A 22,356-nucleotide genomic window follows, 5' to 3' on the forward strand; every position below is an offset into this window, starting at 1 on the left:
ACCCAAAATTCTCTCTTACAGGCTTCTTCACGCATGAAGAGGTTCGCGGATAAGAAAAGAAGAGCTCCCCCCGTTTTTTCCCCTGGAGACAAGGTATGGCTCTCCGCTAAATATGTCCGCTTCCGTGTCCCTAGCTACAAGTTGGGACCACGCTATCTTGGTCCTTTCAAAATTTTGTGTCAAATTAATCCTGTCTCTTATAAACTTCTTCTTCCTCCTTCTCTTCGTATCCCTAATGCCTTTCACGTCTCTCTTCTCAAACCACTCATCCTCAACCGTTTTTCTCCCAAATCTGTTCCTCCCACTCCTGTTTCCGGCTCCTCGGACGTCTTCTCGGTCAAGGAAATTTTGGCTGCCAAAAAGGTCAGAGGGAAAAATTTTTTTTTAGTAGACTGGGAGGGTTGTGGTCCTGAAGAGAGATCCTGGGAACCTGAGGACAACATCCTTGACAAAAGTCTGCTCCTCAGGTTCTCAGGCTCCAAGAAGAGGGGGAGACCCAAGGGGGGGGGTACTGTTACGCCGAGCGCTCCGGGTCCCCGCTCCTCCCCGGAGCGCTCGCTTCACTCCCTCCGCTGCAGCGCTCCGGTCACGTCCTCTGACCCGGGGCGCTGCGATCCTGCTGCCAGCCGGGATGCGATTCGCGATGCGGGTAGCGCCCGCTCGCGATGCGCACCCTGGCTCCCCTACCTGACTCGCTCCCCGTCTGTTCTGTCCCGGCGCGCGCGGCCCCGTTCCCTAGGGCGCGCGCGCGCCGGGTCTCTGCGATTTAAAGGGCCACTGCGCCGCTGATTGGCGCAGTGGTTCCAATTAGGGTTTTCACCTGTGCACTTCCCTATATTACCTCACTTCCCTTGCACTCCCTTGCCGGATCTTGTTGCCTTAGTGCCAGTGAAAGCGTTCCTTGTGTGTTCCTTGCCTGTGTTTCCAGACCTTCTGCCGTTGCCCCTGACTACGATCCTTGCTGCCTGCCCCGACCTTCTGCTACGTCCGACCTTGCTTCTGCCTACTCCCTTGTACCGCGCCTATCTTCAGCAGCCAGAGAGGTGAGCCGTTGCTAGTGGATACGACCTGGTCACTACCGCCGCTGCAAGACCATCCCGCTTTGCGGCGGGCTCTGGTGAAAACCAGTAGTGGCTTAGAACCGGTCCACTAGCACGGTCCACGCCAATCCCTCTCTGGCACAGAGGGTCCACTACCTGCCAGCCGGCATCGTGACAACTGTGCCTTGCTTCCTCCTTTTCAGCTCATTCTGAACTCCATTTCCCAGCAGTCTCTGGGAAATGCGACGGGATAGTGGGGGGTTCTCACTGTATCTCCAGCTCTCCCACAGAGATAAATGGAGGGGCGTGTCTGCCTCTAGTTTGAGCCATGGTTGACCTTAATCCGTGCACGGAGGGGAGGTTGATCTCCATGAATGGGAGAGTCAGGAGGCCGGGCAGGAGATTGCAGTGTTTGGAATAATTATAAAGAGGCAGGTTCTTGGCATTTGATGCTGTTAAAGCCAAATGGCAATGATAAAAAGTTTAAGCTTCAACTACTAAGTCACCATGTTTGGAATAATAGTTAATATAATACTTAATTTAATAAATGTATTTTTGTAAGAAGAACAAATATAATGATATCTGATCCTTAAAACAAAATATGAGGATGGTTTGAGGTTTGGTAGAGGATGGCCTTTGGATTCCTCAATGTAATGCGTTTCACATACTCAGATGATAACTATCAGACTGTTATTATGAGAAATGTAGTGTGAGATCAAATGAAGTCTATAAACCTATTGACCTAGTGCCCTCAGAGACTTTTTCCAGAAAAAGGAAATTAAAATGCACAGCAATGAATATCTAGTAAAGCCATGCATCACAGGAAGGGAAGAAGCTGGCATGTGCATTACTATTCCGGCATTATAATATCTTTTAGGTTTAATTAAATAAAACATGCTGAAAAAGAATTAACCCCTCACACCAGGCAGGCAGCTGATTGCTGTTCTATCCATACATGATACAAGCCAGGCAATCTTACTGTCATGAGCCGCATGTTGTATTTTTTTTACATTTTATAAGTATGAACAGCTGGTAACAAACAAATTACTCCACATTGACAGGCAAGGTACACGGTGCACTTTCATCACAAAGGAGATAGCTGCTTCCATTAAATGTTGTTTGGTGTTGAAAAAAAATATGTACACTGCTCAAAAATAAAGGGAACACTTAAACAACACAATGTAACTCCAAGTCAATCACACTTCTGTGAAATCACACTGTCCACTCAGGAAGCAACACTGATTGACAATCAATTTCATATGCTGCTGTGCAAATGGAACAAGTGGAAATTATAGGCAATAAGCAAGACACCCCAATAAAGGAGTGATTCTGCAGGTGGGGACAACAGACCACTTCTCAGTTCCTATGCTTCCTGCCTGATGTTTGGGTCACTTTTGAATGCTGGCGGTGCTTGGTAGCATGAGACGGAGTCTACAACCGACAGGTAGTGCAGCTCAAGAAGCTTTGCTGTGTCTGTCAGCGTAGTGTCCAGAGTATGGAGGCGCTACCAGGAGACAGACCAGTACATCAGGACATAGCAGGACCGCTACCTCCACCTTTGTGCAAAAAGGAGCAGGAGGAGCACTGCCAGAGCCCTGCAAAATGACCTCCAGCAGGCCGCAAATGTGCATGTGTCCACTCAAATTGTAAGAGACAGACTCCATGAGGGTGGTATGAGGGCCCCGACGTCAACAGGTGGGGGTTATGCTTACAGCCCAACACTGTGCAGGACATTTGGCATTTGCCAGAGAACACCAAGATTGGCAAATTTGCCACTGGCGCCCTGTGCTCTTCACAGATAAAAGCAGGTTCACACTGAGCACATGTGACAGATGTGACAGAGTCTGGAGATGCTGTGGAGAATGTTCTGCTGCCTGCAATATCCTCCAGCATGACCGATTTGGTGGTGGGTCAGTAATGGTGTGTGGTGGCATTTCTTTGGGGGGCTGCACAGCCCTCCATGTGCTTGCCAGAGGTAGCCTGACTGCCATTAGGTACCAAGATGAGATTTTCAGACCCCTTGTGAGACCATATGCTGGTGCGGTTGGCACTTGGTTCCTCCTAATGCAAGACAATGCTAGACCTCATGTGGCTGGAGTGTTCCTGCAAGAGGAAGGCATTGATGCTATGGACTGGCTCGCCCGTTCCCCAGACCTGAATCAGATTGAGCACATCTGGAACATTATTTCTCACTCCATCCACCAACGTCACATTGCACCACAGACTGTCTAGGAGTTGGCGGATGCTTTAGTCCAGGTCTGGGAGGACATCTCTTAGGAGACCATCCGCCACCTAATCAGGAGCATTCCCAGGCGTTGTATGGAGGTCATATGGGCACGTGGAGGCCACACACACACACGACTTAGCCTCATTTTGACTTGTTTTAAGGACATTACATCAAAGTTGGATCAGCCTGTCGTGTGGTTTTCCACTTTGATTTTGAGTGTAACTCCATATCCAGACCCCCATGGGTTGATAAATTTGATTTCCATTGATATTTTTTGTGTGATTTTGTTGTCAGCACATTCAACTATGTAAAGACGAAAGTATTTCATATGATGAATTCATTCATTCAGATCTGGGATGTGTTATCTTAGTGTTCCCTTTATTTTTTTGAGCAGTGTACTTTTTATCATGCAAATATGTAAGGGTGTTTTTTCCATAACTATACCAACTTCAATATTTAGGCTGGGTTCAAATACAGTATTTTGTTCTATATTTGTTCAGCATTTGGAACTTATTTTGGTCCTTAATATGATCAATATTTTTACCAAAACCAGGAGCGGGGCTGACACAGAGAAAAACTATGATGAAAGATTTGTGTTTTGGACTAGTGCAAATACTGAACAAAATCAATTCTAAATACTGACCTTAACTATTGAAAGAGATTTAAAAAAAAGTTTTTTGCACAATTAAACTGAATCTCTCCTCTATATTTGCTGCTAAGAGCTGCAGACAACTATTAGGGTCTATTCACACGTCAGAATTTCTGCAGTGGAATTCTGCACTGATTCCGCATCAAAAGAGACCGCATGGAATCCAAACCAATTCTGTCCGCACAAGCCAGAAACCACCCAAATGAATGCAGACATGGTATTGGTGTGGATGTGCGGAAATTCTGCCATGTGAATATAGCCTTAGGATATATAGTAAACTGAGTTTTTCCTAGACTTGAATGTGGTTATCAAACTTGATCTTTTATTTCTCAGCTAAATGTGAACAACGCATATCTAAGCCACCCTGGCATGCCTTTCCATAAACCCCCTGACCTCATGGCCCCACCTTGATTAATATGAAGATAACTTCAATCATGGAGGGTCTGGGAGGAGAGAGTGAATGAGAAGGTGTGCTAGAAAGGCTTAAAAAGGAAAAAGTTTTTGTAAAGGTTTGGCAACCACCATCAGCTTAATCTTGAGGAAAGGGTTTATTTTAGACCCTAACAGAGAAGATCTACAAGGAAAAATGGTTAAAAAAATTTCCCAAATCCAGGTGTTCAAACCTTATGGCGTCATACCAAGAAGACTGGAGGCTTTAATTGCTACCTATGGTGCATCAACTAAATACTAAAGGGTCTAAATACTTATGTCAATGCAAAATGTAATTTTCTTTCCTTTTCAAAGGAAAGTTTTGGGGTGTTTTTTCTCATTTTAGCCCTTCTAAAAAATTAAAATTTGGGGCTGCATCAACATGTTGTTATAAAAGATGAATTTTTTTCATTTCTAAAAGGATTATCCAGGAATAGAAAAACAGAGCTAATTTTTTTCCCCGAACACTGCACACCGTAACACTGCACACAACCTAGGACGTGTTACATTTTGGAAGAAACTGGCTCTGTTTTTCTAATGCTGGATAACCACTTTAAGGCCATCTGCTCCAAAAAATGTTTAAACAACTTGTGGTGTTGAAAGGATCACTGCACCCCTTATTATGTTAATTGAGGGATGTGCCTTCCAAAAATGGGATGACTTGTGGGGAGCTTCCACTGTCTTGGTACCATGGGGGCTTTGTAAACACAACATGGCCCCCAAACTTCAACCAGCCAAATCCTCTCTTCAATAGCCCAATGTCGCTCCTTACATTTTGAGCCATGTTGTGCACCTACACAGCACTTTACATCGACATATGGAATATTAACATACACAGAAGAAATTGGTTTACAGCTATTGGGGGCCTTTTTTCCTTTTATCTCTCGTGAAAATGAATGTGGTTTAAATGCTCACTGGACCCCTTATTACATTCCTTGAGGGGTGTGATTTCCAAAATAGCCTCACATGTGGGGGGTTTCCACTGTCCGGGCACCATGGAAGCTTTGTAAATGAGACATGGTCTTCAAAAACTATTCCAGCCAAATTCTCTCTTCAAAAGCCAAAATGGTGCTCCTTACCTTCTGAGCTTTGCCATGTGCCTGCACAGCACTTTACGTCCACATATGGGGTATTTACGTACTTAGGATACATTGGGTTTCGAGTTTTGAAGGGCTTTTTTCTCCATTTACACCATGTGAAAAAAAAAAATTCACAGCCCATTGTTTCAAAAATCTGTGGAACACCTGTGCTTGCTGTGTAAATGCTCACTGCACCCCCTGTTACTTAGGAGTATAGTTTCCAAAATGGGGCCTCTTTGAGGGATTTCTCATGTTTTAGTACCCCAAAAGCCTCTGTAAACATGAACTGGAACTAGAAAAAAAAATACCCAAATCAAAAGGAGGCCTCAAGATCCATAAGGTGCTCCTTCATGTCTGAGGCCTATGGTTGACTCAAGTAGCACACTAGGTATTTTACAAATCTGTTTAACTTTTTGGCAACAATTGATTTAAAAAAAATTTTTGAGTATTTCTTTAAAGGTTAACACATTTTCTGAATGTCATTTTAAATACTTTGAGGGGCACAGTTTTTATAATTGGGTCATATTTGAGGAATTTTTAACATAAAGGCCACTCAAATTTAATTCAAAATTGAATTGCTCCCTGAAAAATTCAGATTACAAAATTCTTAAAAGAATTTGAAAAATTGATGCAAAACTTTTAAGCCCTGTAATGTCTTCAAAAAGTAAAACCTGTCTACTTTATGATGCCAACATAAACTAGATATATTGCATATGTGTATCAATATGTAATTTATTTGGCATGTTCCTTTTCCTTACAAGCAGAGCTCTTCAAATTGAGAAAAATGCCAATTGTTCATGAAATCTTGAAGTTTTTTTTTTTTTTTACAAAGAAGCCCTGCAAGTATCAATGAAAATTTGCCACTATTATAAAGTAGAATATGTCACAAAAAAACAGTCCAGAATCAGTACGATAGGGAAAAGCATCTCAGAGTTATGAATGCATAAAGTGACACAGGTCATATTTTAACATTTGGCTGTATCCTTAAGGCAAAAACCAGCTGTGTCCTTAAAGGGTTAAGATCAGAGTTTCGGAGTTCTCAGATGAACAGAGAAAGCTTTAAACTGATTCACACTTTAGATGCTTTGAGAAATTACTTTGATTTGGGTCTTAGCATTTTTCTGGCCCTTGAGCATGTAGGTTATCCGAGAAGTAGTCCTATGGCTAACAGTGATGGAACCAATGCAGAAAAATGTTGTAAAGACATACTTCGGTTAAATAATATTCAAAGTAAAAAGGCAGAAAACTATAGTAAATCAGGGCTAGGATGAGCATTGGTGCAGCTAAGAAAACAGCAGCATCTTTGATGAGGACAACTGCCTGTTGCGATTTACTATTTACTTCCTCATACATTACCATAATTTGTTTACAAAATATATTGTAATATCTATTCATCGTGCTTGTCTTACCATCTGATCTAAAATAATTTTTTTCTATGGCACCTAGGGGCAATCGTGTGGATTATACAAGAAATAGTAAAACTCAATATAGTGTCCCTGAATAGTCAAACACAGTACAATGATCTGCAGCTAAGACGTCCTAACAATAAAAACAGGCCACTCCACTCCTTTTTCTTTCACACTAAATGTACAATTTAAATGTGTTTAAGGCACCTGATATGTTTTTATTGCTTTTGATCAATTCAGAAGTGATAAAAAATTCAACCTCATTTTTTTAAATGTGGTATATGGGAACATGTTAGAAACCTTTTTGAACGTATGCTAACATGAGAATGTAGTAGCTGCTTTTTACTCTTCCTGGAAATGCAACCTTGTTGTGAATTTTTATTTTAACAATAAAGGTGAATTCCCATGTCTGTGATGGTATTACCCTAGAAGAATGTAATAGGATCATGATCACAGTGCAATAAACTCAAATGCATCAATATGTCAGTGTTCTGTACTCAAAATTGTGCTTTGTATTGTTAAGGAACTCCATGCAAACAATGCGAAGCACAATGCAATGGTAATGTAATAAAGTATATTCCACTGTGACCATGATACTATTAAACTTTGTTAGGGTATAATAGGAGTGATAACATCTTTTTTTTTTTTTTTTCTTTACTTGTTTTAGTACCAGTACCTTATTGGGACTTAAAAAAAAAGTTTCTGAGGGGCCCCAAGCAAACAGGTCAACTAAGCAGTATCCCAGAGATGCGTTATGCATTGCTGACTTACTGTTAATAGACCTAGACAATCTGTGCAATCCCTAAAAAGTGCAGTGCTTTATATATTACTGACTTACACTCTGTTTGGTGAGGCACATGGTTTCCTTCTCAGAAGAAGAAGGTGCATAAGATTATGGCAAATGTATACATGTTGCATGGGTGTCATGCTCCACAATTTGGCACACCTTATTTTCCTGAGCAGAAAATGTTGTGCCTCACCAGATACAGTGTAAGCCAGTGATGTATAAACCACACCTGGCTTACTTTATTTCTAAGGAGTGGCACAGGCTCACTGGGTTAAGTGAAGAGTGCTCCGCCTAGCGAATTTACTAATAGCATGACTTCTCCTGTTTCCATGGTGCTTTGCATATAGGGCACTATGAAAAGTATGCTTGAGAGACACATGTCAAATACAGATATATCTGTTCCCTGCACAGCACACTACACTGAAAGCATAACATACTTTGTGTCAGTTGTGATGGAAATATCTACATCTGCACATGTACATACAAATATACAGCGCTGTAGAGAGAAAAAATATAAATTTATGGGTGTCAGACTAAGAAGAAAAAACAAAAGGTTAATAAAAAAATTATATATATATTTTTTTTTCATTCCTCACAACCAACTCCTGGAATGTTTTAAAAGTTTCTCAATATGCTATATGGTAAAATAAATGGTGTCATTACAATGCAACTCAGCTTGCCTCATAAAAAAAAAACAAAAAAAAAACAAGCTATGTCAATGGAAAAATATGATAGCTATGATAAAAAAAAAAAAGAAAACAACTTTACCCAAAGATCATTGCATTGGGAAGGGGCTAGTCTAGGGGAGGTCTTTATCTATTAAGACATCGGGAAAAATATATACAAAGCATTTTGACTTTCATTCAAGCATTTCTTTCGACAGCTACCTATTTTCTAGAACCCACAAGTCATTTAATCCTATCTATATGTCGATATAGTAAAGATGTGTTTATTCTGAATAATACAGAATTTTGCAAATTAAAGCCGCAAGCAGCCATGTTGCGTATAAGGTTTTACAACTGCTATCATGGGCACTTAAGGCTAGCTGTGCTATCGTTTTCCGTCAATTTTCTTTGCCCTGGAGGATTCACAGTTGAAGAAAAAAGAGAATTTTATAATAGCGTGAGCTAATTTACTCTACTTTGCCATTTGACAGTGAGAAACAAAAAAGTGCTCATCTGATAAACAGCATGATTCCCAATACCCCTCTCTTGTTTGTTTACTCTGCAGAAATCGCACATTTCGACCTTTGAGAAGATGTGGGCGTTCATGAGCAGCAAGCCATCGTCGCTTGTTAAGAGTAATGAGGAAGGCATCCAGCGAGTCCTCTCTTCCGACTACGCTCTGCTAATGGAATCAACAGCTATTGAATACATAACTCAGAGGAACTGCAATCTAACGCAGATTGGAGGACTCATCGACTCAAAGGGTTACGGAATTGGGACACCCATGGGTAAGAAAAGTGCAATGATTCGACAAAGATATGTTTGCACAAGTTGTTTTTCGGAGGTGAATCATTCTTGTTTAATTTATAGACAGCAGAAAAAAGTTACTTCCTCAAAGAAAACATCTCTAGGAAGAAATATGCTTCACATTTGAGAAATCCTTAGACATGTTAAGGTTCTACATCAGTATGAAGCAGTTAGTGGAAAAAATATAACTGGGGCAGACTGATGCGTCAACATGCTATAACAATTTATTGTTGATGGAAATGAAATATGACTTCTGTTCCATTTACTGCATTATTTACAAGTTCCGCGGTCTTCTGAGAACATTAGGTCTATTTAGATCTTGGTGATTATTTTTTTGCACAGGCATTTTTTACAGATAGTTTTATTTTATTAGCTGCCCTGACTTGATTTCTGGTGGGAGATATAAAGATTTCTTGGGAACATTGTGCAGGGAGATTATCATGCTATCTATCAAGCGTCAGGAAAATATAGTCATTAATAAAAAAAATGCTTCAACAAAGATAAGATTTTGGGCAGAAATTCATATAATATGTACCTCATAAGCAATAGACTTACATTTATTCACTAAAGAGTATTTTATTGCTAATTTGGCTGATCACATTAATACAAGGGGTTAATGAGGACCATATAATCTGTGATGTAATAAAAATGACCCTAGACTCCTATAGGCCCACACTGTACCTACCATTGCCTCTGATTCCCCCACTACCCCCAATGGTTTCATATAAAATTATTGTGTAATTAAGTACTACCGTCTTTCCCCGAAAATAAGACATCCCCAAAAATTAGACCTATTGTTCCTTTTGAATTCTGGCTAAATATGAGGCCTCCCCCCGAATATGAGCCCCACCCGAAAAAAAAATCTATATCGGACCTCTCTGTACCTTAGTGGCGGGCGCCGTCGCGCAGTGCACGGTCACTTCTATCCAGTGAGCTGCGGCAGCCCGCTCACTGGATGATGAGTGACGCCCCTGAAGTTGCACAGGGGGACATCACCCGTCATCAAAAAGCCTGTGCCGTCACACCAGGACTACGGTAGCCGCCGCCTGCTCCTCACTCTGCGACAGTGAGTGAGTCGCGCGGGGCAGGAGGCGGGCAATGTGAGGCACAGACACACAGGGGTGCCTGAGAGGGGGGGGGGGGATAATGTCTGGTAAAGGGGGGGGAGACTCATGAACCCCACTGGATTCTCTAGACTAACCCCTCCCTCCCCCAGCCTAACCCCTGATCTGTGCCAGTGGATGCAATCCACTGGCACAGGGATGATGCTTAGGGGGAAGGGGAGGGGAGACTAAATAATCCACTGTACACTGTGGATTCTTCTTCATGTAAAAATAAGACATCCCCTGAAAATAAGACCTAACACATCTTTGGGAGCAAAAATGTATTTAAGACACTGTCTTATTTTTGGGTAAGCAGGGTATCATATTCCAAATTACAAATGCAATCTCATTAGCAAGCTCTTTGGGTAGAATTGAGTTCAGTACAAATATACCAGATGAAAATGAGGAAGAGATGAGCAAGTTGATTTCCCACAAAATGGATGCAGTCTAAATTTTACAAAAAAAACTTTTGGGGATTTATTTAATCCCTGCTCCATTATACTAAGCAGCCTGGATGCATAGATTTATCTTCCACTCACTATATTTACTGCCACTCAATGTACTGTACAAGAGCAGGGACTCCTGTCTAAATTGTGCATGGACTATTACAAGACAATGTCAGTGACTCAGTGCACCTTACCTCTTGACAAAGCCACAGGAGCGTGGTGAAACATGTAGAGCGGGGCAGAGTGATTGTTTTTTAATGCAGTACCTATTCCACTCGGCATTACAGACTGGAGCCACAGTATAGGCAACTGTATAGGTGTACATAAAGATAAGGCCACCATGGCCTAGAGTACTGGGATTGTAACCCTCTTTTTTCTTTGTAAATTCAATAAAGCTTGCTAGGGTATGGTGCTTTAATTTTTTTTTTTTTTTTTTGGGGGGGGGATCATCTGTTTCAGGTGATCTATTGAAATGAATTGCAGGAAAATCGTGGCACTTTGAATCTGATTGTGGTTCCAAATCTAAAACAAATTTGACAGGGGGATTAGTGGAATCTCCAAATTTCTAGCGGGAGATGAAGTGCCCACTGCTCCATAAAATAATCCTAAATACTTTGTGTGCCAACATATGAGCTATGGTTTAGGCCATGATACTAAATTGTGGTAGATCGAATAGAGATCATAACTTATGGAAAATGTATGTTTTTCTTTTTCAAGGATCTCCATATCGAGACAGGATAAGTATTGCTATTCTACAGCTTCAAGAAGCTGATGAAATCCATAAAATGAAAGAGAGGTGGTGGAGAGAAGGAGGCTGCCCAGAGGAAAAAAATAAGGAAGCCAGTGCCCTGGGCATCCAAAACATGGGAGGCATCTTTATTGTATTGGCAGCAGGTCTGATTCTTTCTGTAGTAGTAGCAGTGGCAGAGTTTATATATAAACTCAGGAAGACGGCAGAGCGGGAGCAGGTCAGTTTTTCTTTTATTTGTTATAAGTATATACTGTGACTAGATGGTATATAGAAAATGACATAAGGATTTTGCAGCAGACAGGCTTTTCTGTGTCTAAATTTTCCTAATAGATATTTAATTTCTCTGACCCCTACTACCTTACAGGGAAATGTCAACAGATTTTACCCTATATAACTGTTGGAAACATGATATATATATGGTTAAAAAAAAAATTCTCACCATGTCCCAATGTCCTGAATTGTTTCTTCCATAGAGCCATAGAGACAAAAATCACTTTGTTAATGAGCCCCAAAGTAGTCAACAGGGCATGTAGCATCCTTAGATGAGCTTCGGACTGTACTACTTGAGCATGATTGATAGTTCAGGCCCCTCTAAGGTAAACCACACTTTAGTAGGCATGAATACAGTCACTACTTGAGGATGCCAAGGGCCTGGGACTACTTGGGTCTCATTAACATACATTGCGGAATATTTTTGCTAAATTTTTTACCATAGCATGCGTTGCACACTCACCATCTCTAGTCGCACATCACCATTTTGTTTATTCCAGCACAGCTGTACATTTCATTACAGTAACTGGGTCATCTGATAAGTTTATGACTTAAGGTGTCAGAGCAAGTTGTCAGTCCTGGGTCAGCCAAATTCTTCTGAACTACGGGATGACATCATCACCTACAAGATAACTCTTGATTAGTGTCTGGCCCAAAATAAGAGTTAAGTGATGATGCACACCAAAAACAGCAAGCTATTAATATTTTTACCCCTTAGTTTTCATTACAAAATACATTTTTGAAATGTGGGTCAACTTTTCCCAGAAGGAAACTTTTGTATGTTATAGGTATTTTGGAGTAATTTGGGTGGAACAAAATTACGTCATGGTTAAAGCAAACATTTTTGTTCTTTTTTTACAAATGTTATAAGCATTTTTTGCCACTGTCTACAATATTCTATGTATTGTTTCTAGAATGAAAGAAGACAAAAGTAGTAACTGTCTTCTCTCTTGGGTGATATTGTGTTGTTAACTACCCAGTGAGTAAGTTGTCTCTTAGGGCTGCTGTGTGAACACACTGCCAAGAAAGAATTTTCTGTGTTTCCAAAAAGCAAACTAGTGTTTGATCAAAGTAATTCTAGCTGCCTGCTTAAATATATTGCCAAAAGTTAGATGTAGTTTAAATGTTGCGATCATAAGTTTGTTTAGCGTTTCATTGGTTGTTTATAAAAATCTTGACATCTTACATGACTGAGCATAATAACAGAACCTGATTACATGAAATTAATTATCCTGCCTTTCCTTCTTCAGCGTTCCTTTTGCAGCACAATGGCGGATGAGATCCGATTATCTCTCACCTGCCAGCGGCGTGTCAAACATAAACCCCAGCCACCTGTCATGGTCAAGAGTGACGCCGTAATTAACATGCACACTTTTAATGACAGAAGACTGCCTGGAAAGGATAACATGACCTGCAATACTGGATTAACCCCAGTATTTCCATAGAACAATAATAAGTGTGCACAATACTCCTGATATCAGTCCTTGATCAATAACTTTCATGCCCGTCACCAATATTGACTTATAAAGAAGCCGAGGGCATCAGACATCCTTATACTCTACAGCCAGAAGTCTCTTGTTTACAAACAAAACTTACAGAGGCATTTTATCGCCAAGTTTATTTCACCCTCAGTGGACATTGAGAAGCCACAAAGACTTTGTGGCATTATTGAGCATGGCAATAAAAATGAAAATGACTTAATCGTTGCTGGGAGCTTTGACTCAGAAGAAGGGAGATCAATTCTGTCTTGTTGTACACAGCACACTTGCTACACATGTATGGTCTGCCAAACTGCTCAGTGGGAACTCATACCTCAATAATGTGCCTATGAGGAGTTTGCAAAAGGCGCAGACTTTAAGTTATGTCTGAATCAGACAGCTAATGGGTCCTTTAACGCAGCTGAAACATGAAGATTACTACTTCAGAACTAATGCCGATCTAGAAGAACATACCTAAGCTGAGGAAAGGGAATTACACGACACCACCTTATTACTTATGTGCTTTCCTTTGCACAGTTCAACGAGACTCTTAGCATGAACCTTCAACTTGCAAGGAAAAACATATCACACAGTAATATCATTCTGTATACATTTATTTTAACCATACGTCTTTATTGCAGTGATTCTTTATAAAGCTACCACAAGTCTCAAAATATCCCACAGGACCATATTGCCAACCCAGAAAACCAACTAACCAAAGATATGGTTTTATCTGTTATCACAGTGTGATTCGTTAGAGCAAAATTTATTACATAAGTTAAAAAGGGAAAAAATGCATTTTGTCCTATACACAAAAGATGAATGGTTATGAGCGGTAGCTATGGTGCTCTGTGTAGGATGACACTTTGGGATTTGTGCATAAAAAAATGTAATGGTAGTTACCCAGCTTTCATAACTGTGTACGTATTGCCACCTTCATGCTTCTCAATGGTAAAGACACACTGTTAAATATATAGTTTTGCAAAACATATACATATCTTGGTGCAATTTTTCATTTTATTTTTGTTTTTTTGTGGGGGAGGGCTGTTAATATTGCACCAAACCCATGTCAAATGTGTAAAGTAATGTAATGAAACAAAAATACATGTTTTTCTTCTCTTTTTGTTAACTTCATTGTATTCTGTCTTATTCCATAACTACCGTATATAAGACCTTTATGGGTAAATGACAACATTATGACCTACAGTATAAACAAACAGAATGGAGGAACATTCAAAAGTAAGCATTTTAAACAAAGTTCCATAGCAGGAAGAGATCTCCAGGATACGTGCATTTTCACAATCAATTTTCAATGTTCTGGAGCAATTTAGCAAAAATTACATCCATCTATTTTCTGTAAACAGCTCCTTTGGAGACCTGTACTATGGCCCTGATTTACTAAAAGTAGTGGGTTTTTATTAGTGTGAAATGTGGTTGTCTGACTTGCAGGATTTCACTGTATTTGTGTGCATTTAACAGTAAGTAGGTTGGGTTGTGAGAACACATTCTTCTTTCAGTCCAGCTGCCACACCCCCTTTCAAATCAGCCACACCCCTTTTCAGATGTGCTGGTTTATTTTGGCACAGTAAGCCACAAATTCTAACAACCTGACAAAAGTAGTTCAGTTTGACAAAAGTAAATCAGGGTTTGTATGTCTCCATAAGATCTTGTAGTCATATGATACGCTATCTCTTGGTTTTACTTGGAAGACTGTCAAAATACCACAGAGTTTGTATTCTGTAATGAGACAGAAAGGTTTACATAGAGTGTACAGTTTATACTGATTGTAGGATATCTATTATCATGATTACTATCAAATTTTCTCATATAGCTGTTTTGGAAAAATTAAAATAGTGCTTTAATGTGACTCATATCCAGCATTTGTCAAGATGGAATGGAAGATGGACTAACCATTAAGTAACCGGACTCATATTAAGACCTTCTAATCTCCAGAAGTAAGAACTCCGGGGTAAGGATAAATAGCTGCTCTGCTTCCCGTTTTTTTTTTCTTTTTTAAATAAAAGTCTTATTATTTTTTTACATAATATATATAGTAGGAATATGAAAGCAAGTCTGGAAAGAATACAAAACCCTCAGCAGGAAGGCACAGTAAACTGGAGCAAATACTGTAAAATAAAAAAATCAAGGGAAAGGAGGAGAACCTCCTATAGTATGAGATGAGACCTGCTCCCTGTCTTACCACACGGCTCCGCTTTCATGTTAATCACCTGAATCCGGTTCCTTGTGACCACCAGCTTCCCACAGGTTTGTGTGTGAAGTGGAAGTCACCTTTTCTGTTTAAGCCTATGAGACATTCATAGACTTACATAGAGAAAGTGTAAAACCCCTGTAGGAAGCAGGTGGTCCCAAGGCAGCGTGCCATGAGATCAGATTTGCGCGGTGAGATGGAGAGCAAAGTAGCTGTTTAGCCTAACCCTGCTAATGGCCCTGATAAAATAATATTTTTCCCCGGAGATTCCCTTTCAGCTTCTGATCTAGAGTTTTAAAAGCATAAATGGCCTAAAACGTTACATTTACTCCATGTCAATTTTAGTCTTGTCAGTGTTAAGATTGCTCTCATACTTTTTGGTTCCTAGTTGTTATCCAGGAATGCCTTTGAAGGAACACAAAACTTCAAAATGAATAGGGTTAAAAAGGGAACACTCTTGCCCACAATGTAAGTCAGTCTGCAGAATTTTATTGAACTAGCCTCCTAAAAATAATGCAGAGAACAAAGGGATTGATTTTCTGCTTATAGGGTGTGTTCACACTGTGGAATCTCCGCTTGCTGAATTCAGCGAGCTGAGATTCCGCCTGGCGGCCGCCGCAGTAGATAATTTGGCTCTAGGGCCGCGGGGCACTGAGCCATCACCATTGACGGCTATGCATTGCTCGCGGAATCTGTGCAAAGTTCTTTGCGCGGAACAATTTCGGCGGCGGAATTGTCCGCCGCGGAAATTCCGCAGTGTGAACGGGTCTCGCGGAGACCCATTCACACTAATGTTAAGTTCACACTGTGGAATTCCGCTCTCGGAATTCCACGGGAATTCCGTAGTGTGAACGCACCTTATCAGTTCTGTTTTTGGCTGCTGAAAGTTTTTTTCAATATTTGAAGGACATTCAAAAACTGACTAGTTTTAACAGTTTATCCAGCTGTTTGAAAAGCTGCCACATCTTATACTATGTCTACTCTTTATTTGGTGGTAAAGTTAAAAAGTTAAAGCATGTTTTTTTTTTTTTTTGTTTTTTTTTTGGTACATACTATAAAAAAATTTGTGGTAAATTCTAAAAGTGAAAGCATGTTTTTTTTGGTACATACTATAAACAATTTTGTGTGCGTTGAGCCTTGCCCATTTTCCAAGGCCACAGTCCTGAATAAACCAAACTGGTGCAAAATACACATAAAAATGGCAAATTCAGTTTTGAATATCCTCCCCAATGTGTCCTCATGTAGACTGAACAGGGATGGAGCTCTGGAGTGGGAAAGAAAGGAACATGTCTGATCTCTTGGAACATTATTTCTATATTTCTCAGTATCTACTGCAATTTTGATGCAAATTTTAAGTAAATGGAAAAGACAGGATAAAGGAAAATGTGCAAGGATATTTTTTCAAAAGTTTAGTATTTCTCTCTCTCTCTCTCTCTCTCTCTCTCTCTCTCTCTCTCTCTCTCTCTCTCTCTCTCTATATATATATATATATATATATATATAAATATTTATATATATTATAAAGATGAAAAATAAAAACGTTCACATCCCTAGCTATTTTACAAATTATATTGTGCAAATACATAAACCAACACGCTGCCCCTAACTTATCTATTTGTCTGAGACAATAATGTGTGTGATATTTGTCAAATAGCAACCAATCACAGTTGATTTTGACAAATAACATATGAGCTGTCATTGGTTGCTATCTGCCTATGACAAAAATCAGACACATTTTTATCTCAGACAGATTGATAAACCTAGGCCAATTGTTAAAAAAAAAAATTGGATGACTAAAGGTCTTAACAGCTACCTTAAGCATTGAGAGAGACACCTGAAAACATAACTCACTATAAGACTATGCTCTCATTTTGGAATTTCCGGTCAAATTTTGAGATTCCGAGCTAGGTCAGCATAGACATTGCCCCAAAGATGCCAATGTCTTTGCTGTGGATTCCACATGAACAAGACCATTCTTTTGGTAGTGGAACATCACCATATCCCTACAAACTAAGTTACTGTTTACTGTCTAAACTTCTAAGACACACAGGGGGATTTAGCTCTTTTATGTTTTTATATAACACACCCCAAGGAGCAACAGCTGCATTGAATACATTGTGGAGCAATAGTGAACAGTCTAAGCTGTGAATCAAACAGTGGGTTAGCAGTCTTTTTGCTCTCTTTGCCTCTGCTCTCAGAACTTCCTCCCTTTCCCTTCTTACCATTTCCCTCTCCATTGACTTGCATTGGCAGCATTGTAATCTTATCTGTGAGTGAGCTCAAAGCCCATCTTAACACAGGGGGGAAAAAATAAGCAGTTTTAAAGCATGTGAATGTAAGTTTAACAGGATGTGGGGAGGAAAGAATCTTATTAACAAGACAAAGTAGAGTTTTTTTTTTTTCTCTTATAAATATGATCTATTGATTTACTGTAGTATTGATTTACTGTTGTAAAATTTAAATGGGAAAAAGACCAATATCACTTTCTTTTTGTTCATAAACAAGTTAAGTTTATATAATTTCATAAAAAGTAAAAAAAATAAAAGTTAAAGTTGACTTATCAGGAATAATAGAAAATAAGTCCCTCATTTAGAGATACAATTGGTAAGGGGGTAAAACATAGTGTTTTGTCGTTTTTATGTCCATTTTTAACCAAAACCTGAAGTGGATCCAGAAATAAGAGGAAATATAAAAAATAACTTTTACTTCTCATTCCTGCTGGATCTACTTCTGACAGCCGGCATTCATCGTTAATGACCAACATCAGTGATTATGCTGATGTCAGTCATTTAAAAAATTAAATATAAAGACGATAGATGCCGATGAGTTTAGGTGACTGATCGGAACCCAGCAACTTTATTGGGGGGTGCTAGTCAGTAAATATGGCCAGAGGAGGCCTTCCAAATGCCTCTGTGCCTGCCATATTGGCCCTGCTAATACAGTCTGTCTCAGGAATACTGTAATAGCAGAGCACCAATTTAACTGATTAATGCTATGCAATAGCATAGCATTGGCCAATATAAGCAATCCAATGATAAAAAAAAAATTATTTGGTATTTTAGTTATCATACTGACTTACAGCATTAGGATAACATGTCATTGTTTAAATAATCCCCCTACAATTTAGCTGGTAAACGGACAGGATCAGAGAATGACACAAGAAGAGTTTCTCTACTTTTATGAGAGTTCACATAGTTTTTCAGGTTGGCCCAATCTTAATGTATTTACAGTTCCTATCAGTACTATCTAATGAAAATGTATCAGACAATAAAGGGATAGAAGCAGCATACTATTACAAGATGACTACTAACTGACTTAAATCATTTATATAAACCTTTCTAGTTTACTACACTATTTCACTATGTATTAATATGGCGCAGATCCACTACCAACGAATCCATGACTTTGAATATTCAACCTAGCCTACATTCTAATGTTGGTATGGTTTACAAAAAGTCCTCATGCGTAAGTTTATTTTCTTTTTATTTTTTTCATAAAGTATAACTAAGTATAAGTATGTTTATTATTTTGTAAAGTTATAATAGCTATTGTAGATTTTTTCCCATTGTTTATGGAGATCTTCACCTTTTTATATAGACTTATCAGCCCTAACATTTGAACCAATGACAGGTGAAATGGATACCATTGATTGTCTTGTAACAGTGGCTCCTAACATGGGTTGGGATGTATGAGGTAGCAGGGAAGCAGACCCTTCTTGAAGCTAAGGTGTTGGATCATGAAAAATGGGAAAGAGTTAGAATCTGATTAACTTGGCAAATTACTTTGGCTAGATGACTGGTTAAGAACCATCTCAAAAACAGCAGGTTTCATTGGGTGTTCCTGTTATACAGTGGTTAATGCCTACTAAAAGTGGTCCAAGCAATGAAAACTGATGAAGTGTGACAAGGTCATAGGCAGCCAAGTGTCACTGATGCACATAAGGAAGAAAAAATTTGCACAATAGTTGAAATCCCACCAAACAACTGGCTTTAGTGGAAAAGGTGTCAGAGCACACAGTGCATCATAACATGTTACATATGGTGTACAATACTATGTAATGTGAACTTGCCTGGCAATGGAAGTAGGTGGCCTGATCTGATGAATCACATTTTCATGTATGGCAAAATATGTTTGCATCACTTACCTGGATGGCAACTAGATGCGCTATGGAAAACTGTAGGTCTTTGACATGTACAGAACCTCTTATCTAAACATTGATTCAGACCATGTACACCCAGCAGTATTCCTTACTAGCAGTGGCCTCTAACATTTTGGTGCCGAAGACCACAGAACATCTTCAGAGGTCTTGTGAAGTGCTTTCACTGATGGGTTAGAGCTATTGTTAAATGGGTACTCCGGTGGAAAAAAAAAAAAAAAAATATATATATATATATATATATATATATATATATATATATATATATATATATATATATTAAATCAACTAGTGCCAGAAAGTTAAACAGATTTGTAAATTACTTCTATTAAAAAATCTTAATCCTTCCAGTACTTATTAGCTGCTGAATATAACAGAGGAAATTGTTTTCTTTTTGGAACACAGTGCTCTCTGCTGACAAGACGAGCACAGTGCTCTCTGCTGACATCTCTGTCCATTTTAGGAACTGTCCAGAGCAGCATATGTTTGCAATGGAGATTTTCTCCTACTCTGGACAGTTCTTAAAATGGACAGAGATGTCAGCAGAGAGCACTTTGCTCGTGATGTCAGCACAGAGCTCTGTGTTACAAAAAGAAAATAATTTCCTCTGTAGCATTCAGCAGCTAATAAGTAGTGGAAGAATTAAGATTTTTTAATAGAAGTAATTTACAAATCTGTTTATCTTTCTTTCTGGCACCAGTTGATTGAAAAAAATAAAAGTTTTCCACCAGAGTACCCCTTTAAGGCTGATTGATATAAAATAGCTGTATAGTGAGGCGTTTCTTCTCTCTGTAGATATGACACACTGTTGCTTTGAACAGTAACTTGGCAGGTGTGTTATTGACATTTAATTTGTGCTCATTAATTTTTATTGATTGATTTACTTTTCAGGCTAGAACAACCATTACCCTTAATTGTGAGGTAGCGTATAAAGTGAAAATGCCTTAACCACATGACTGTGCCTTCTGTTGGTTTGTACAGATTTGTGGTTATGATTTGTAATACAGAGAACTGTAGGACAATGTTTGTACTGACTAAGGTTAACATAACAGGAGGTCATACTCAACATTAGCATGTGCGTAAATGTCAGAACTATGAAAATATTATATTAATTTTGCCGTAAGATGAAAGGTGTAAATGTAAATAAAAAAAATTCAAAAACTGCTGCTTTTTGGTCACAACACAATCCAGTGATTAAAAAGTCACATATACACAAAAGTGGTACCGATTAAAACTATTACTTGGCAAAAAATGAGCCCTCATACAGCATTGTATATGTAAATATTATAAAGTTATAGGCAGTCAAAGCATACTTATACATACTTAGTTATAGGCAAGTTGAAACATACTTATTTTGAAAAAAAAAGTTTTTTAAAGCAGTACAATAATATACAGGCATGTAAACATATGTATCATTTTAATCTTATAGGCCTACAGAATAGAAGAGAACATTTTCTAATGTAAAATATACAGGGTGAAAAGAAAAACCCTTCAAAATTTACAAAATTGCTGTTTTTCTTTTCAATTTCCCCACACAAATTATATTTTTTGGAACCTGCATTTATTTTATGGTAAAATGAGTGATATAATAACAAAGTAAAATTGGTGGCACAAAAAAACAAGCCCTTATATGGGTCTGAAGATGGAAAAATAGAAAAAGAATTATGGCGAGAAGAAAAAATGTAAATGCAAAAATGAAGCTGGCTAATGTAAGTCTATAGGAAAGTGGTTTTCTGTGCACACAAGATGCCTTTTTACAGCTGTGTGGCATGTCAGTTATTTACATGGTGTAAAATTGGCTTGGCATTTTTTACATATCAGGGGAGATTTATCAAAACCTGTCCAGAGGAAAAGTTGCTAAGTTGCTCATAGCAACCAATCAGATCGCTTCTTTCATTTTGCAGAGGCCTTGTTAAAAATTAAGGAAGTAATCTGATTGGTTGCTATGGGCAACTCAGCAACTTTTCTTCTAGACAAGAAAGTCAGGCTATAAATTTGGTGCAATTTCCAAAATGACTGTCATATGTCTGAATTTACTCACCTTACAGGTGAGTGTTACAGGAAGCTCTTTCTGAGGTGATTCATTGTGTGTTGAACTCAATTGTACCAAATATCCAGACTAACCATATTTTTTGAACAGTGGTCTGTGAAAATGAAAAATGTAATTTTTCATTTGCACAGCCCACTGTTCCAAAGATCTGTCAAACGCCAGTGGGGTGTAAATACTCACTGCACCCCTTATTAAATTCTGTGAGGGGTGTAGTTTCCAAAATGGGTTCATATGTGGGGGGTTTCTGCTGTTCTGGCATCATGAGAGGTTTGTAAATGTACATGACCCCCGACTTCAATTCCAGCAAAATTCTATCTCCAAAAGTCCAATGGTGCTCCTTCTGTTCTGAGACCTGTAGTGCATCAGTAGAGCACTTAACATCCACATATGGGGCGTTTTCTTAACCGGGAGAAATTGGGCTTCAAATTTTGTGGTCCATTTTCTCCTATTAGCCCTTGAGAAAATGAAAAATTTGGAGTAACACCATCATTCTAGTGTTAAAAATCTAATTTTCAATTTTCACGTCCAAATTCAATGCAGATCTAAAAGCAACATGCCCCCCAAAAACCATTTCAGCAAAATTCAATTTAAAAAATGCTCCTTCTCTTTTGAGCGCTGTAGTGCGCCAGAAGAGCACTTAACGTCCACATATGGGGCGTTTTCTTAATCAGGAGAAATTGGGCTTCACATTTTGGGGTCCATTTTCTCCTATTATCCCTTGTGAAAAAGAAAAATTTGGGGTAACACCATCATTTTAGTGTTAAAAATCAAATTTTCCATTTTCAAATCCAACTTCAATGCAAA

General features: G+C 38.9%; 1 protein-coding gene across 1 annotated transcript in view; it reads left to right on the forward strand.

Moving 5' to 3' along the window:
• The window catches only part of GRIK3 (glutamate ionotropic receptor kainate type subunit 3), a 669,988-nt gene extending 653,229 nt beyond the window's left edge, over positions 1-16,759 (forward strand). Inside the window, exons 14-16 of the mRNA XM_056557135.1 lie at positions 8,848-9,070; positions 11,356-11,606; positions 12,910-16,759. Coding sequence (XP_056413110.1) covers positions 8,848-9,070; positions 11,356-11,606; positions 12,910-13,104 — 669 coding nt within the window. The 3' untranslated portion in view covers positions 13,105-16,759. The remainder of the gene's footprint in view (positions 1-8,847; positions 9,071-11,355; positions 11,607-12,909) is intronic.
• Positions 16,760-22,356: the final 5,597 nt, after the last annotated feature.

This window comes from Hyla sarda, chromosome 2 (assembly GCF_029499605.1).
Source record: "Hyla sarda isolate aHylSar1 chromosome 2, aHylSar1.hap1, whole genome shotgun sequence".
NCBI classification, from domain to species: domain Eukaryota; kingdom Metazoa; phylum Chordata; class Amphibia; order Anura; family Hylidae; genus Hyla; species Hyla sarda.